Raw genomic sequence first — 18,582 nt, 5'->3', positions numbered from 1 at the left:
TTGCCAGACTCAATTTTGTTCCCATTGTGACAAATATTCATCTTGTTGCACAATTGTATCTCTGATAGTTACACAGTACACATGCAGTTTACAGTAATATGTAACCCAGAACCATTCTCAGTCCTTTACATGAAAAAAGAAACTACTGTACTGCGAAATGCACACTACACACATTCTCTGACAATATGTTGTTACATGAACCCCAAATTACATTAAGTGATTCTCTAGTATCATTCTCATGTTCAATTTGTTTTATGTAATTCATGTGATTATTATTATTATTATTATTATTATTATTATTATTATTATTATTATTATTATTATTATTATTATTATTATTATTATTATTATTATTATTATTATTAGAGTGGCTTGTTCTGTAGCCAAAAGGGGACATAAACCAGTGCCTTCTTGCGCCGGTCTCAAGCCTGGATAAATACAGAAGGTTGTGTCGGGAAGAGCATCCGGCGTAAAAGCTTGGCCAAAACAAACATGCGAATCAAACCCCTCCAGATGGAGGACACTGATTAGCTGTGGCGACCCCTTGAAGGGAAAAGCCGAAAGGAACAAATATATTATTTGTATTATTATTATTATTATTATTATTATTATTATTATTATTATTATTATTATTACTATTATTATTATTACTATTATTATTATTAATGTTGCATAATATTATTATTATCCATTGCACATAACATTCACATGGTTCAGTTAAATTCGCCTGTGTTCACTGCTCATACACCGCAAAGTGCAGAAAGTGGTATCGTGCAGTTAAGACATCGAGATTAAGCACACATTTGTGAAATGACTTTTTCTGGAACATTGTTCGTCATACATCATTGTGACCCAAAAGCTGCTGAGGCGTTGCTGACGGCTGTTGTGGCTGACCATAATGGTCCACAGAGGACTTACCCATATTGGATGATTTAAGTAGGATATCCATTACGTGGCAAACTCGCACTCACAGACACGTTCACTCCAGACTGCTGATGCCACACCGTGGGTTAACACCATCTGGTGCCAATCAGGAAACACCAGATTTTCACAAGTCAATGTCTCTAATTATCTACCTTGACCAAAGGGAGGCCGGTCTCCACTAATCTCCGCAATGTGTTCTGCTTCCCATTCCCACCTGTGCCCTGATAAAAGGGGGGCCTTGTGGGAGGACCTTGGGTCTCTGTGTCAAGGGAGCAGGCGCCAGGTGATACAGCAATGCCAGAAGCTCCGCTGCTTGGTTTGGCTGGCAGCTGCCTCCCCCCACTGAGACATCCCACAGCTGACAATTCCCTAGCACTGACAGGGGCTCCTTACAGTGTCAATAGCCTCATATATTAGAGCTAACCGCCTTTGTGGCGAGTGAGTGTGTCAGGCTTTTTGGCCTGACAGCGCTTGTTACCATGATGAAATGTAGATTGAATGGAGGGGGTATGTGTCTGAGGCACGAGAGCTTGGACACCCCGAGCCTTTATGTCCCCGCACGGGCTATTGTTCAACCCCATTCAGGGCTCTCAGGAGAGGGAGGAGGCCCAAGAGGAAGGTGGGTGAGAATGAGTTACATCTCTTTATTTCTCCCCTGATCTGCAACTCATCTGTCAGCCGTGGGAGGATAAGCATGTATTTTACACGCTTGATTTGTTGCTAAGTGAAGGCAAGTCATTGTTGCGTTGTTTGCCTAAATCATGTTTCAGTGTGTTTGTGTCTCAGCCGATTAATCATTTGTTTTATGCTTGCGATGTGTACAAATAAAAATATCTCGTATGAAATATATACATTTCAAACTTTTGACAGACTGGCCACAGTGTGGCCTCTGGTGCAAGTTGTCCTTTGTGTGCAGATAAGTCACAATGAGACAGTGACAAATAGTTGTCCTAGAGGGCTTAAGGACATAGCTATGTCTCTCGCCTCTGTCGGACAAAAGGGACGCGCCTTCCTGGTGCCTGAGTTGTCCTTTCACCTCCTACGCCCTGTTGAGGTAAAGATGGATGGTCCCTTTGCTCAGGAACAACACATTCAGCTTCTGTGTTGTCACATTGTGTCTCCTTTCTGTCCCTCTTTGAGAGGTCAGTGCCTCTAAAGTTGCGGTTGGGAACCAATGATACTCTAAGTGTGTTATTTTTTTCTACTGCTCCCCTCTTCTCATCATGTCAAAGCTTTTGTGATGTAAGTATGACTCAAGTTTTTGAAGATATCATGTCTTGTAACAATTAACATAATTGGTCAATATATCCATCCATCCATCCATCCATCCATCCATCCATCCATCCATCCATCCATCCATCCATCCATCCATCCATCCATCCATCCATCTTCTGCCGCTTATCCGGGGTCGGGTCGCGGGAGCAGCAGCTTCAATAGGGAAGCCCAGACTTCCCTCTCCCCAGCCACTTCTTCTAGCTCGTCCTGGCGGACAATGGTGGTCAATATATATTTTGTTTAAATTAAATGAACAAAAAAACATACAATCGTAATTATGTCAGCACACAAGTTGTATGATCATAACAAATTTAATTTAAGAAAATAGAAATCCTATACAAAAGGACCCCAAAAAAAATCATTTTTTGGACAGTGTTTCATCATGTTGTTCATCACATAAATTACATTCTTTGCTCCTTTTCATACAATCAATTCCACATTTCGAATATCTCATCTCATCTCATTTTCCATACCGCTTATTCCTCATTAGGGTCGCGGGGGTTGCTGGAGCCTATCTCAGCTGTCTTCGGGCACGAGGCGGGGACACCCTGAATTGGTTGCCAGCCAATCGCAGGGCACACAAAGACATACAACAGTCACTCTCACACTCACACCTAGGGACAATTTGGAGTGGTCAATCTGCCTGCCATGCATGTTTTTGGAGTGTGGGAGGAAACCGGAGGACCCGGAGTAAAACCACGCGGGTCCGGGGAGAACAAGCAAACTCCACACAGGGAGGCCGGACTGGGACGCGAACCAGCGACCTCTGCACTGTGAAGCCAGTGTGCTAACCACTCGACTACCGGGCCGCCCTACATTTCGAATATTTTTTTCATAAAACAACACCGAATAGAATAGTTTAAAAAAAATAGCAGCAGTTTGCATGGCAGAAAAAGTATCGACATAATGTACAAATTGTGGCACCGGTCATCAATGTCTCCAGTTGGTTCTGCTTGTTTAAGTTGTTTGGGCCCTCATTCTGATAATAACTGTAGTATTCAGTTTTACAGTCACTTGTTCATTGCCAAGCTGTGTAATGAAGAGGTCGGTGTCGGTAAAGTTTGGCAAAGTGAGCATGGGCAGGGCATGCCAGGGAAATGCCTGTAGGAGGTGGTCAGGTGGAGTGGGTCTTTCAGAAGGCCCTGGACTGGAGCGTGAAACCCAAGAAAGCTGGTCGATGGAGGCGAGTGTGGGGCTGGAACTGCAGATGTAGCTGGAGTGGATGAATGATGCTGGCTGGTGCCAACCAGAGAGTGTAGGGACGGGGCCAGCGGGTGCAGGGGGAGGTGGGCAGGTGATGCAGCAGGGGTGATCGATGGGTGGGCAGTACGACTCTGGACGGCGGCATTGGCTCCATACACGTCCCCCACCAGTTTCTTCATCTCCTCCAATGAGCTGGACAGCATGAGGATGTAGTTTCGGGCAAGCAGCAAGGTGGAGATTTTTGACAACTTGCGCACTGACGGGCCGTGAGCATAGGGCATGACTTCTCTCAAACCATCCATGGCCTGATTCAGATCATGCATTCGCTTCCTCTCCCGACTGTTGACTTTCAGTCTCAGGTCTTGCACCTCTTCCTTACTTAGCTGAGATCTGGTCTTGGCCTTACCACCGCTGCTCTGGTCGGCCTCTCTGTCTGACCGGTTTTCTTGGCAATATGTCTGAAACATCTTGTTTGAGAAGAAGCTCCCAGCTGAGTCATCCACCACCAGGTCTGGGGATGAGGAGCGACTGCAGGTGGAACCAGCATCAGAATCCATCTTGGTTGAATGAAAACTAGCGCAAAAAGAAAAAAAAATCTGGCCTATTTTCAGGTGCTTCCCAGTGTTTCTTGATCTGTGTGCGCTTCTTGTAACGCAATTCCCTTTATTCAGTCTGATGACCGGTCTGTCGAAACTGTCATCCTCGTGGCCCATGGTTCTATTTATACAGCCGCCATAACAAAGGAACAATAAGTCGCATAATGAGACACTTAGAGTTACAGCCAATTGCAGAAGGGGCACATGTTCACCCTCAACACCCCCACTCCCCACCACACACACACACACACACGCAAGCACACGCGCGCGCACACTAACACACACACACACACACACACACACACACACACACACACACACACACACACACACACACAGTCCTGTGGTGCCTATTGCACCTTCCCACACATACATTTCACCCCTCTTTATCCCGCGCCCCGCCACCATCGCCACCCTGTATGAACATTAACATTAACATTAGCACATTAACCAAGAACACGTGTTAACCTGCATAAAGGGTAACTTAACAGAGAGAGCTAACATTTACTTCAGGACAGCATATTGAGTGGTATAAAATATATTTTTTAATGAACCTATAACACTATTCCTGAAAGGGCACAGTTACAAATACTTAAACTTAAATAAATTCAAAATTAATCAAAGGAAAGGAAAACAATTGTAGAAAATCACATTTTGTGTTACCATTTTAAGTGATGCTTCAAAATTAGAGCTGTGTCTTTAATTATACTCCATTATAGACAGTTGTCATAATGCCTTTATTCTCTGGCTGGCTAACTCCTTGATGTATTAAAGGACATTTCTAATTTTGCTGAAATTGTTAGACTTAATAATGTTTGAGAAATGTTTATCATATAGTGTCATGATCAATTTTATGATCATGATAAATAAATCAGCAGACAGCCATGTACATTTCATTCATTCTTGTTCAGCTTTGTTTATCAACAAGGAGGGTCTTAATTTTTTTAATTGTCAGTTAATTTAATGAAATATTATTTTTACATTTTGGGAGATTCTTTAAATCGAATGATTCATAGTATGGATTTATTTATTTCAGGTTCTACATTCAGTCTTTTTCAAGATTCATTTTGACAAAAACAACACTTTTTTCATAGTTTGTATGTTTGTTAACACCAGACATATACGAACCATTCAATGAACGTGATGTCCAAGTGAAAGTCTAGACATACAATGAAGCAGACAACCATTTTAATGCCCTGCACTATAACACCCGATACCTCGAAGGACTTATTTACATATAGTATCTATGCGACACAAGAAAGAAGCATGAAACACCATCTGAGGTTCTCGAACATGTAAAGAGTAACGTTAATGGCAGACTCGATACAATTCAACCAAAAGCAAGACAAAACGAGTGAGATAAATTTAACTTGGCTCTCCAAACAGTCTGCAAAATCTCAGCACTATCACTACTAAAAGGGAAGCGTGCACGCGAGGAGGAGGTAGTTCAAAAGATACTGGAGTGTCGACACCGCATTGTCTTCCCCTAATTCGACCATAAAAGCACTCACACTCTCAAGAGCACACTTGGTTGCTTTTTACAAATCAGTTTATATGAAATATTAAGTGACATTGTTTGTTACATGACACCAAAAACAATTGATGTTTACAATTTGCATATCAATCTTCCAACCACTTCCTTCACGTTTTCACAGAATGTTTGACAAATTTGACTTAATATTCCATGAATCACAGGCAATATATTGTGCCCGAGATTATTAGATTCTGTTGCAAATTGAGGAAATGATGAGTTTGATATAGCGACAATTGAATTGGGAATTAGCTTTTTGCCGCACGATCAATACTGGAAATGTTTTTGATTTGTTCCTCTCATTCGTCAGCGCCATAGTTGTTGGGTCATAGTTGTTCCAAAAACAACTGACAACAAGCGTTCAAAGTCTCTAATTGTGTTTGTCAGGGGGCACCTTCAATGACTTGCACAGTGCATCGTCTTGACTGAGGCAGTGTAAGATATACTATAACTGTGTGTGCTTCTCAACCACAGAATGGGAATCAAGGGGGCCCTGAGGACCCCCCACCAGAGCTCCATCAGGGGGCCCCACAGGCTGCTTTACCCCCGTCAACATGTAGTGATATTATAATTGGAGAACCTTGAGCGACAACATGGGCCGTTTATTTGGAGCATATGGATTTTCCCATCGTTAGGCTCCGCGCCAACATGGCTGCTGGATTTCCCCTCGCTAATTGGGTCGGATCCTAATTAACTATGCCGGACACAATGGCCCGGATTTCATTCTTCTACGGCCTGTTCACACTCTCTGATGGCTGCTTCTGTGGCACCGTTTTCAATGTGCTTTACACACTGCAAAGTCAACGCGTGTATAGAGGGCCTATTAATTTAATTGAATTTCAGTTAAACTGCATTTGAGATTCGTTTTCTGAGATTGCCAATTATTTACATTGGGATGCAACATAACAGTAAGGCAGAGCAACTGCGGGATGGTCAGTGAACAGTTGCTATACACGGATACGTAGATCATTGTTTGGGGCTCAGGCGGAATAATAGAAACATAATTGATCTCCCGCTTGGACTACAGATACATGCATGAGCCAAATAAATCTCTTTCTCCTCCTCATTCTCATTCATGTGTTTGCAGAGGCAACGGGCCACACAGAGAGATACAAGGCTTTCCGAGCTTTGCATTTTACAAATGAATGCATAGCCACCCTCCATGTTTCCACATAATCCTTCAGTTTTTAACCCTGCATTTGGCTGTTTGACTTTCTTCTTTCAAGGCCCTACATCCATTTTGAGGGCTTTGTGACAGATGTTCTTAAGGTTTAGAGACTCCTTTTCTTTTACCTCATGGGGTCCAATGAAAGTGTTCAGGTAACCAGAAAATGAGGGCATTATCACAGACATATGCTTGTCGCAACAGTGGATCAGGCTAGATTACGTCCTATCATGGCTCAAAAAACTGCTAAGCTGAAACACAAACTTGTGGTGTGGACCAAAAGGCTTCCTTCACTCTCTACTGACTATTGTTCAACTGGATCAGTGGCTACATCTTCTGTACACGCACATGTGGGCTTTCATCTGGGCATGTGGTTGGGAGCGCTGCCTTCAGATTATCTCGCAGCTTTTGTTTACCGGTTTCTCTTTTTAGGAGGCGGGAGGTGGGCGGTGGCAAGAGAACTGTTAATTAAATATCATGGCTTAGATATAACGATATTAAAGGAGTAAAAGGGACTATGAGCAAGATTTGGATTCATTTTAACATCTTCCACATTGACTGTGCTCGACGAGGTATCGAAGCCTGGAGAAAGCAACATAAAATTGTATCGCAATGTGTCCAAATGGGATGTTTCAACAAACAGGAAGTGCCAGCCTGTCTTATCGCTATGCGTAAACTGTCCTGTGGTTTACTCATTTACACTGCCGGCAACAATTGCATCATTTCAGCAATGACAAAAAGGGCACAAAGGTGCTATGAAAATGCTCTGGGATGTTTATGAGTCACTTAAGAGCCCAATAACTTTCTCCTGCATCTTTAAGCAGCCACGGAGGATCACCTGCTGAGGAGGGCTGCAGGGCGAGGGGAATCTGAAGAAGGACACAGGTCCATGGAGAACTGACAATTATGAGTGGGATGAAAGGAGTCCGTGGCTTCTCTTCTTGGCTTGAATGAACTTAGTCAGCAGGCTGCCCCATACATTGGCTTAGGGCATGCTGATAGAACTTCATAAATTACCCGACAATTACCCCAGGGGGAAGACAGAGGGTGAAAAAAGTGGCCCGAGGGCGAAATTGTGAAAGGAGCAGAAAGTGCAGAACCGATTGCTGTACAGACCCCTTCGGGAGGGTGTCGGGCCCAGATCCAGATGCTGGCCTTCAGTTTGTGGTGATGCTAATGATGGTTCATTCCTGAGATTGTCAACACACATTTGTTTAGCCTTTTAAAAGTACAAAATGCAAACTATGCGGGCATCCCCTTCTTTGATAAATATGCATGTATAGACAATGCATTGCTACAACTTAAGCTACATTAGCACAATCTATTTAGATATAAAAATAATGCGTGGTATTAATATGACATCATTATTATGAACATGAATCACCTTCATTTTGCTGTCTGATTTTGTGATGTAGTCGCTGCTGGGAATTGAAGCGAGTTTATGTGGGACAAGAAATGTGAGACAATCTCTTTTCGTCAATGGATGCTACAGCTGCGTGTTTGCTTTAAACATACAGCTTGTAGTAGACGAGCACATTCCACCATTACATCACTGATCCACTGCTGAAAAGGATGCTTTGATCCTATCCTCTTTCATGTGGAACTGCTTCATATCACAAAGAGGGTACAGCAAGTGCTGAAGAATGAATTGCTCCTCTCTCTCCCGGTAAATTGGCGTTTTCGTGTTTATTATGTTTGACAAAGTCAGTATAGTGTCTTGCACGCTGGATCCAAGAGGACAGTAATTTCATCTATGCTGTATGTCATGCATATTAGCATATTTGAGAATAAAGCTGACTTTGACTCGTCAAAATATACAAATCTTTAACCAGAGACTTCTGCAAAATGTTGGAAATGTGCAATGGATTTCCTTCAACTGTTCAAGAAGAGAGATACGAGCTGCGCCTATCGCATCTGTGCGTGAGCAACTTCAGCATTCGCTGTTCAGTTTTGGTCAGAGATGTCTGCTGGAATTTCAGTTTTTGCATCCATCCGCATGGCTTATCCTAAACAGGGTCGCCAGAGTTGCTGGAGCTCATCGTTGACTTTAAGCACAAGGTAGACTCAGTTTCGAGGTTAAGAAAAATGTCTTTATTTATTTTTTTATAAAACCTTGAGTATTAAACATAACTGTGAAAATACATGTAAACGGCTTTATATTCAGGCGTGTTGTCGCCAGCTGCTCAATGTCACTGAAGAAATCATCTGTTTTTGGTCTTTTATAAAATCAATTAGGAAAGTACAAAAGGGATGGATTTAATTTCACTGTGACAACAATGATTATCAGGCTAAACATACAATGCTACAGATGTAAACTTTTAATCTGAACCATTTCACGAATTTCAATTGTGATTCTGATTTAAAAAGTGATTCAAGAGGTAGACACACTGGACGGGTCTGCTACTCATAGGGCATAGACGACCCTTCACACATTCACACCATCACAGAGTGGGAACCAAAGCTGCACTGTCTGCAGGAAGGGCCAGCTGATCAAACACGACATCATCAGGCAGCATTTTAAATGAAATAGCAACATTTTATACATATATATGTCGTTTTATTTTTGAAAATTGGTTTCAGTTTGTGAGAAATGTTAATACAGTTATTGTTCCTGCAGCTTTGTATCTGATACAGTTCATATATAATGATACATTCACCGTCATGTTCATCAATGCTTAATTATCTGACAATCTAATTAAATATTTTACCAAACAACTAGTCTCCTTCGCAGCTTTGTAATCTTGATCAATGCAAAACAAGCAAACAGTCAGTAACCCCCCGCCCCCACACACACACACTTACATTGTGTTCCTTTAGCAGCGTGCATGTCACACTTTTGAACAGTTGGCCACTCATTGAGGCATGTGGGTGGCATTGTGTCGGCAGTCTGCAAACTTCTGCCACTTTTTGCAACTCCCCTCTCCCTTGCCTGTGTTTCCCCCATGCCCCCCTTGTCTCTACTTTATCGGGTGGATAGAATCAGGGACATGCTCACCCAATAATCTTCATCCAAGAAGCCCAGGCACGACTGTTGCTTTCATCAGCATCATTGTTTCAGTCTGTTACCTCTGCGTGTGCGCCCTTGCCATGGCAACGAACACACACAAGAGACGCAGCCATGCCTCCCCCCCTGCCCCCTCGTACACCCTCCTTGTCTCTGTCCCATCTGTGGATAGGCTTGCCATGTGTCCATTCGGATGGGTGCCGGCGGCAACGCAACTGTATGTGGAAAGTACATGATGCTGCCCTATTGTGTGTTTCATAGTCCTCAGCTACTTATTGCTGACACTGAGGTCAACACACACAATAACCAGAGTCTTGGTGGCCACTGGCCATCCTCATTGGCTCTTGATTGATGAGTTGATCAATGGCGCCTGTGTGTGTGTGTGTGTGTGTGTGTGTGTGTGTGTGTGTGTGTGTGTGTGTGTGTGTGTGTGTGTGTGTGTGTGTGTGTGTGTGTGTGTGTGTGTGTGTGTGTGTGTGTGTGTGTGTGTGTGTGTGCGCCCACGGTTGGCTTCTATATGGGATGCTCCGACCACCAACTTAAGTGTGATGGTGTTCAACTTTAGAAAGGCATCAGGATAGTTATAGGATAGTATATACTATATAGGATAGTAATTCACAAGTGATTAATTTCGCTTGTTCACTTTACTTGATGAAATAACGGCAAATTACCCCAATTAAGTTGCAACATGACTTTCCCTTAAAAACATTCCAAAAAAGTGCATCATACTAGTGTTGCCTGAAGCCAAAGACATTTTAGAAGGCTTTAATGTTCTATTTTAATCACTATTCGTAATGTATTTTGCATTTGTTTGTTTATTTATCATGTCCTGAGCTGTGTTTTAAAATGCTGCTCCTTTATTTAATTTATTTATTCACTCCACAAGTCACCGTGGACTCAGGTGGGTAATTTACTGGCATACATTAAACCTTAAATTGCATATGAGTGGATGTGAATGCTGATGAGGAAATCTGTGACATATTAACATCCAGTTGAAGCATAATGTGGAATTGATAACTTTGGTCACTGTGCAAAAAAAAAAAAAAAAAAAAAAAAGAAATACATGATACAGTAAAATATCATAGGGAGACAAATGACACTTTATACATGTTAATATTTTTCTGACAGCCCCTCCCATCCTCCAAAAAACTCTGATAATCGCCAAATTACTTCCTACACTTTAACACTAGAAACATATCTCATTGCACTTTATGTTTATTGTAATATGTATGTAATAAATAAACATGATTAAGCGATTACTGCAATTTTTGCATTTAATTCAACAGAATGAAGCACACTTTCGAAGGAAGCTAAACATCAACCAAATGCACATGAGTTGTATTATAATATACTGTACCTCTGATGATACACCCCTCAAGAGATACATTTCACATTAGTATGGTAATCACGTTTTGGTTCCCTCATTATGCTAAAAATGTCAAGTCATGAAAATAACTCACAGTATGTGAGTGGAGTGCAACACAAAATGGCAAACTGATTAAATATTAATTCTCTTTTTCTATCGCTAAACAAATTATTATCCTGTAAAGCACTGGTGTCAAAGTCAAGGCCCAGGGGCCAAATTTGGCCCTCCACATCATTTTATTCGGCCCGCGAAAGAAAATCAAGCATGTCAAGTTCCATGATGTGTCCGAAAGGCTGAACCAAAATGTCAAATTGTCGTATGTAAACCACAATAACAGTCAATATTTTTTACTTCAAATTTGAAAACTACTTATTCATTCATTTGTTGTGTGCTCGAAATGTAATATGTGGGGGGGGGGGGGGGGGAATTAAACATTCTAATGGTTTCCCCAAATTCATAACGGCCCCGGAGAGGAAACCCTAACTACAATGTGGTCCGCTCCAAAAAATGAGTTTGACACCTTTGCTGTAAAGAAAGCATTTTGGTAGCACTCTTGCATTTTACCGTATTAGATTATGTGATCAATTTTGCGTAGCGGCTGGGCAGTGTTCAGTCAAATTGATGCACGAAGCTGTCATCTCGACAGGTCAGATGGAGTCAAGGCTCACAATCTGTTACACAGATGCTAAACTAGGCAAAAAACATACAACTGTGTAGCCTATTCAGCTTGTTCTAGCACCTTCGTCATTGATATTCTTTGTTTGATTTTTTTTTTCTATCTTGGAGAAACGCAGTTCGTCAAGCTCTGCACAACAGATCCCGTCCTGCTGAGTGCAGCATTAAATATCAATACGATATGAGGGGCTGTAAATACTTGATACAGACAAGAATCAATGAAAGATCCAAGCACAGTATTTCTCTCATGTGCATGAAAGTGGCCCACAGATGGAGGAGAGGGGAAAATGAAAAACAACATCAATGTGAAGGAATAATAAAAGGACGCTCCAGGCCATACTCTGAAAAAAAATATGTTGAATGTATTCAGTTTTATTTTGTCAATTGGTTGCACTTCTGGGTCCAGATCGATTCTTCAAGTAGTTGTATAGTCTACTTGAAAAAAATGTATCTGGATCCAGATGATTTAATGTAATTGTCATACGTGGGAATATGGAAATGGATTGGATTGGATTGGATTTGCCTTTATTAGTCTCGCAGTGGAGAAATTTACATTTATTTTGTACAACCACTTGAAATCTATGGTGATGCTCTTCTATCGATGCCCCATATTCATGTTCACGGGACAATTGCGGTATTTGAATCTTTCTTTCATTGCTTCTCATCTGTATGAAGACAATAATTGGAAATTGTAGAAAATGCAACTACTTGAAAAATGTAACTAGATCCAGATAATTTCCTTTTGTCCATTGACAAAATAAAACAAAGTTGATTCAAAGTGTCATATGGGCGCTCATTTTCTCAGTTTTTGAGGTCATTTAAACAGATTATGAATATGTGCTTTTCAACACTTCCACTTTTTTCTGTCTACCACATAAACTTAAATTCCTGAAGGGGGTTGTAGCGCCATGAAGTGCTTTGACTGTACACACCGCTGAAACAAAGGATCCTTTAAAAGTACAACTCTAGTGACTGTGCGGTAGTATATTTTAGTTGCAGTAGGTAGGAGGGGATATGTCCCAGCTCAGCTCCAGCCATTAAAAGATTAACCCATAGCCTACAAAAGCACAGGGGGCTGTGGGGCCGGACAGGGGCATGAGTGGCCCACTCGCTGGTTAAACATTGGCCATCTTGCCTCTCCTGTCATTGTCTAGTTAGGAGCCCAACATTAGGAGCTCAGACGCATATCTTGGCAGGCGAAGTGAGCCGGTAAAAAGGCCGCCGTGCCCGCAAGGCAGCGATGGAGACGTATGGGTGTCGAGTGGGGTTCTCGCCACGTGAGGCCGGTGGCCATAAAGCCTGAAGCAGGACAGATTGGACAGCAAAGCCCCCACCTCCTTCTATGTGTCTCTGTTCTGTGACAGTGATAAACGGTGCATGTAGGCTTCCACAACAACAAACAGACACAGCCTCATTTCCCCAATGTGGGTCAGGACAGGCAGAAAGGAGGTGCCATCCCATTAGAGGCTGGGCTCAATGCTGCTGAGGTTGAGGATAAGTGTGTGTGTGTGTGTGTGTGTGTGTGTGTGTGTGTGTGTGTGTGTGTGTGTGTGTGTGTGTGTGTGTGTGTGTGTGTGTGTGTGTGTGTGTGTGTGTGTGTGTGTGTGTGTGTGTGTGAGTGTGTGAAGAGGGGGCTGCATTAACAATAGATCCTCAAGCAACAGGGGGACGACTGTGGTGTTTTCCTTTCTCCCAAAATGTGTCATAAAAGCTCTCCTTAATTGGTGTTCCATAAAATTAGCATCTCCAAACTGATTAGATTTCTCTCCTTCTTAGCCACAATTGTGTCTCTCCCAGTGACCCCACCGCTGCCATTCATTTTCTTTTCCTTTCACAACTTTATTGGGTATCACTGAAAAAGGAAACTCATGTAAGATTGTGACCTTTGCCCCTATGCGTTCCCACCTCCCATTTAAGTTAGCTCAGTCCAACCTCCTTTTGAGACAATTGCCTTCTGCTATCACATTGCAAGCGGAACTCGTGAAAATCCATTGGCTTCAATTTCAATAAGAAAACATCTTTAATGCAACATAGTTTCCCTTACAAGGTTCACTTTTACATCTGTATTATACATGCAGTTCTCACAATGATGCTCAGTGCTTTTTGATATCCTCAGAGTGGTACTGTAAGTTTAGTTTGGAGGGTTCCTGGTACTGCACTACCTCATAGAGCGTTCAGCTCTTACGACTACTTCTTGAGGGTATGTGTAAAAAAATAAATCTCATAGCTCAAACACTCCAAAGACAAGAAACAATGTGAAGTGATAAATTGTAATATCACGCACGTTGCAGGCGCGGCATCGTTTTTCTAAGACATTTTAGTAAAATAGTAGATATGTACAGTATAGTGGAACCTAACAGATGAATCAGACATTAGATAAAAGCTAATGACTTGAAGCTAACGCCAATCACTGCTAGCCTTAATCAGGGTTCCCCAAGCGTAGGTCCGCCATTTAATAGCGCCCATTGGTTTGCACGTTTAAACCAAAAGAAGTTGCCAATAATTTGAATGGTGAAAGAAGGAAAGCGGAAGTAACTTATTTTTTGAACTACATGTGTAAGGCGCAACCAAAAGCCTTGATTTTCTTCAAAAGATGACCCTGCGCCGTATACGCCGGTGTGCCTTACATGCAACGTACTGTTGAGCCCGTATATCCCCCCATAGAACATGTATTGTAGTGTGCGGTCCATACTGGGATAAATAAAACGCAACCCCAGACTCTTCTGTAGCGCGTTGTAATGTGGTGGGCCTTAATAAATGAAAAACCTTTTTAAACATGTCATTCATTGAAGGTATAGTTATAGTTGGACAGTTATAGTTCGGAAAATACGATAATTGCTGGAGTAACAAACTGACCAAACATACAGTGCATGACTTCTGAAGATGAAGCCATTTTGACAAGAAAAGCCCCCCCCCCCCCTTTAAGGGGTTGTGGAATATGAAGCTGCACTTTCAAACTGCCAATCTGAAAGAAATGAAATAAAAAATCCAATACGCACCATGTCCTTGTCTCAACTGGTCCGTCACAAAAATAAAGTTGGGGACAATGATTCTTTTATAGTTTGATTCATGTCAGCAGTGAAGAACAAGTGTAATAACACAGTGAAACTTAATTACCCGACTATTATGTGTATGTAATAAGGCACAGACCACTGTGAGCTAATTTGAACTTTATTCATCAGAGAAAAATCAATGGGTTGAAACTTTACAGCACTGTGTTGCAACTGCCATAATCATTGTAGAGATACTGTACAGCAGTGTGAGATTAATTCAAGAAAAATGTTCAAAAAGTTATTGAAAAATAGCTGAGACCACTAAAAAGTATGTAGGATAGTGCTTTCATTATTATTTTTTATTCCAGCACTGGCTTTCTTCTGTCGAGATTGCATGTTCTCCCTGGGCCTGCGTGGGTTCTCCCCGGGACTGCAGATTCATGAATAAATGGATGGATGGATGGATGGATGGATGGATGGATGGATGGATGGATGGATGGATGGATGGATGAATGGATGGATGGATGGATGGGTGAATGGATGGATGGATGGATGGGTGAATGGATGGATGGATGGATGGATGGATGGATGGATGGATGGATGGATGGATGGATGGATGGATGGATGGACGGATTGATGGACAGATGGACAGATGGACAGTCACACTATGGAGCAATTCTGAATGAGGAGTGAAGCTCCTTCCTATGTAACTTGTGTGCCATGCAGAAGTGGGAGGGACAAATGAGATTGTTGGGGAGGTGTGGAGGCAACGTTGATGTATGCATATCATGGGGGAAAGTGAGTACTGAAGAGCAGGAACATACCCACACATTGTGATGCAAAGGGTACGGGAGGGTTAAATCAGGTTTTACTCTGCCCCTTGACCTATCAACTCTTTGATGCTGAAACCTTCGGGTCGTAGCCCCCATGGGAGCTCAGTGTGGTGCGGCCCTGGGATCGGACCACTGCCACATCGTCAGCAGGATTCATGGACGGGCCTTTTGTCCCCAAAGAAAATGTACGTGGCTTTGGGCGGGGCGAGTGGAAAGGTTACATGTGAGGAGCATGGGGAGTGAGGATTTAGATCAAAACAAACACACTGGAGGGACCCATCGTCTCACTTTCTCAGCAAATGTTCAAGCTGCTGATTACACGGCACATGCGTCTCACTTAAAAAGAGTGCAAGTTGATCATCTCAAACAGTTTACAGGGTGTGATTAGCCGAAGAAGGAATAAAGCAATAAAAACGAGAGTGGATACAATCTACAGTTCCACCAGAGGCTCTGCATTGTGCTTTTCAAACAATTAAAAAAACTAGATGCTTTCATTCAGTTTGATTTCACGTTTCTAAGGACATCTCTAAGTTTGTCACGTCTTCTGTTTTGTATTGCGATATTTCACGTGTAGTCTCACGTAAAGTACCAAAGCAATGCCACCTCAGACAGATATACTGACAACTGATCATCACTGTTAATGACGGCAAGCGCAAGAGGCGACAGATGAAATTGCTTAACAAAAGCAAAAGCTAAATTGAGCCTCAACAAAAATGACCTGTCTTCCATCAGATCGTGAAAAGTTTTTGCAATTCATGAAAACTAATTTAAAAATAAAACTAAAGCAGAAAAAAAATCTGTCCAGAAAATAACAATTAAAATGCAACAAAAAGTAAACAAAATAAAAACCAATAACATTTGGACTAAAAATGAATTAAAACATCAATTTTCCATACCGCTTATTCCCCATTAGGGTTGCGGAGAGTGCTGGAGCCTATCCGAGCTGTCTTTGAGCACTAGGCGGGGGACATCCTGAATTGGTTGCTAGCCAATCGCAGGGCACACAGACACAAATAACAGTCCCTCTCACACTCACACCGAGGGACAAGTTGGAGTATTCAATCAGCCTGTCATGCATGTTTTCGGAATGTGGAAGGAAACCGGAGGATCCGGAGAAAACCCACGCGGGCCCCGGGAGGACATGCAGGTTTCCACTGGCTTGAGGAGGGAAACGTGGAAAACGGGGTGGATCCTCATGGTGGGTGGCAGCCGGAGCCTCACCGAGACCGGGCTGAGGATGGCCTCGATGGGAAAGGGACCCGTGAAGCGTGGGCCCAGCTTGGCTGAAGACCCTGCCAGCCGTTCCCACCTCCCATTTAAGTTAGCTCAGTCCAACCTCCTTTTGAGACAATTGCCTTCTGCTATCACATTGCAAGCGGAACTCGTGAAAATCCATTGGCTTCAATTTCAATAAGAAAACATCTTTAATGCAACATAGTTTCCCTTACAAGGTTCACTTTTACATCTGTATTATACATGCAGTTCTCACAATGATGCTCAGTGCTTTTTGATATCCTCAGAGTGGTACTGTAAGTTTAGTTTGGAGGGTTCCTGGTACTGCACTACCTCATAGAGCGTTCAGCTCTTACGACTACTTCTTGAGGGTATGTGTAAAAAAATAAATCTCATAGCTCAAACACTCCAAAGACAAGAAACAATGTGAAGTGATAAATTGTAATATCACGCACGTTGCAGGCGCGGCATCGTTTTTCTAAGACATTTTAGTAAAATAGTAGATATGTACAGTATAGTGGAACCTAACAGATGAATCAGACATTAGATAAAAGCTAATGACTTGAAGCTAACGCCAATCACTGCTAGCCTTAATCAGGGTTCCCCAAGCGTAGGTCCGCCATTTAATAGCGCCCATTGGTTTGCACGTTTAAACCAAAAGAAGTTGCCAATAATTTGAATGGTGAAAGAAGGAAAGCGGAAGTAACTTATTTTTTGAACTACATGTGTAAGGCGCAACCAAAAGCCTTGATTGTCTTCAAAAGATGACCCTGCGCCGTATACGCCGGTGTGCCTTACATGCAACGTACTGTTGAGCCCGTATATCCCCCCATAGAACATGTATTGTAGTGTGCGGTCCATACTGGGATAAATAAAACGCAACCCCAGACTCTTCTGTAGCGCGTTGTAATGTGGTGGGCCTTAATAAATGAAAAACCTTTTTAAACATGTCATTCATTGAAGGTATAGTTATAGTTGGACAGTTATAGTTCGGAAAATACGATAATTGCTGGAGTAACAAACTGACCAAACATACAGTGCATGACTTCTGAAGATGAAGCCATTTTGACAAGAAAAGCCCCCCCCCCCCCTTTAAGGGGTTGTGGAATATGAAGCTGCACTTTCAAACTGCCAATCTGAAAGAAATGAAATAAAAAATCCAATACGCACCATGTCCTTGTCTCAACTGGTCCGTCACAAAAATAAAGTTGGGGACAATGATTCTTTTATAGTTTGATTCATGTCAGCAGTGAAGAACAAGTGTAATAACACAGTGAAACTTAATTACCCGACTATTATGTGTATGTAATAAGGCACAGACCACTGTGAGCTAATTTGAACTTTATTCATCAGAGAAAAATCAATGGGTTGAAACTTTACAGCACTGTGTTGCAACTGCCATAATCATTGTAGAGATACTGTACAGCAGTGTGAGATTAATTCAAGAAAAATGTTCAAAAAGTTATTGAAAAATAGCTGAGACCACTAAAAAGTATGTAGGATAGTGCTTTCATTATTATTTTTTATTCCAGCACTGGCTTTCTTCTGTCGAGATTGCATGTTCTCCCTGGGCCTGCGTGGGTTCTCCCCGGGACTGCAGATTCATGAATAAATGGATGGATGGATGGATGGATGGATGGATGGATGGATGGATGGATGGATGGATGGATCGATGGATGGATGGGTGAATGGATGGATGGATGGATGGATGGATGGATGGATGGATGGATGGATGGACAGTCACACTATGGAGCAATTCTGAATGAGGAGTGAAGCTCCTTCCT

General features: G+C 42.2%; 1 protein-coding gene across 1 annotated transcript; it reads right to left on the bottom strand.

The window, feature by feature from the left end:
* Positions 1 to 3,027: 3,027 nt before the first annotated feature.
* On the bottom strand, positions 3,028 to 4,115 carry olig4 (oligodendrocyte transcription factor 4). Its single transcript, XM_089004710.1, has one exon. The coding sequence runs from the start codon at positions 4,113 to 4,115 to the stop codon at positions 3,210 to 3,212; it is 906 nt and encodes a 301-aa protein (XP_088860836.1). The 3' UTR covers positions 3,028 to 3,209.
* Between the last annotated feature and the right edge of the window lie 14,467 nt (positions 4,116 to 18,582).

This window comes from Hippocampus bargibanti, linkage group LG09 (genome assembly GCF_051943395.1).
Source record: "Hippocampus bargibanti isolate YZ-2025 linkage group LG09, ASM5194339v1, whole genome shotgun sequence".
In the NCBI taxonomy this organism is placed as follows: Eukaryota; Metazoa; Chordata; class Actinopteri; order Syngnathiformes; family Syngnathidae; genus Hippocampus; species Hippocampus bargibanti.
The sequence above is the reverse complement of the archived record's forward strand: the minus strand, read 5'-3'. Positions and strand labels throughout refer to the sequence as shown.

What these genes read in the sequence shown, in the direction of transcription:
- olig4 (XM_089004710.1), bottom strand. Translation starts at nt 4,115, where the DNA reads ATGGGCCACGAGGATGACAGTTTCGACAGACCGGTCATCAGACTGAAT.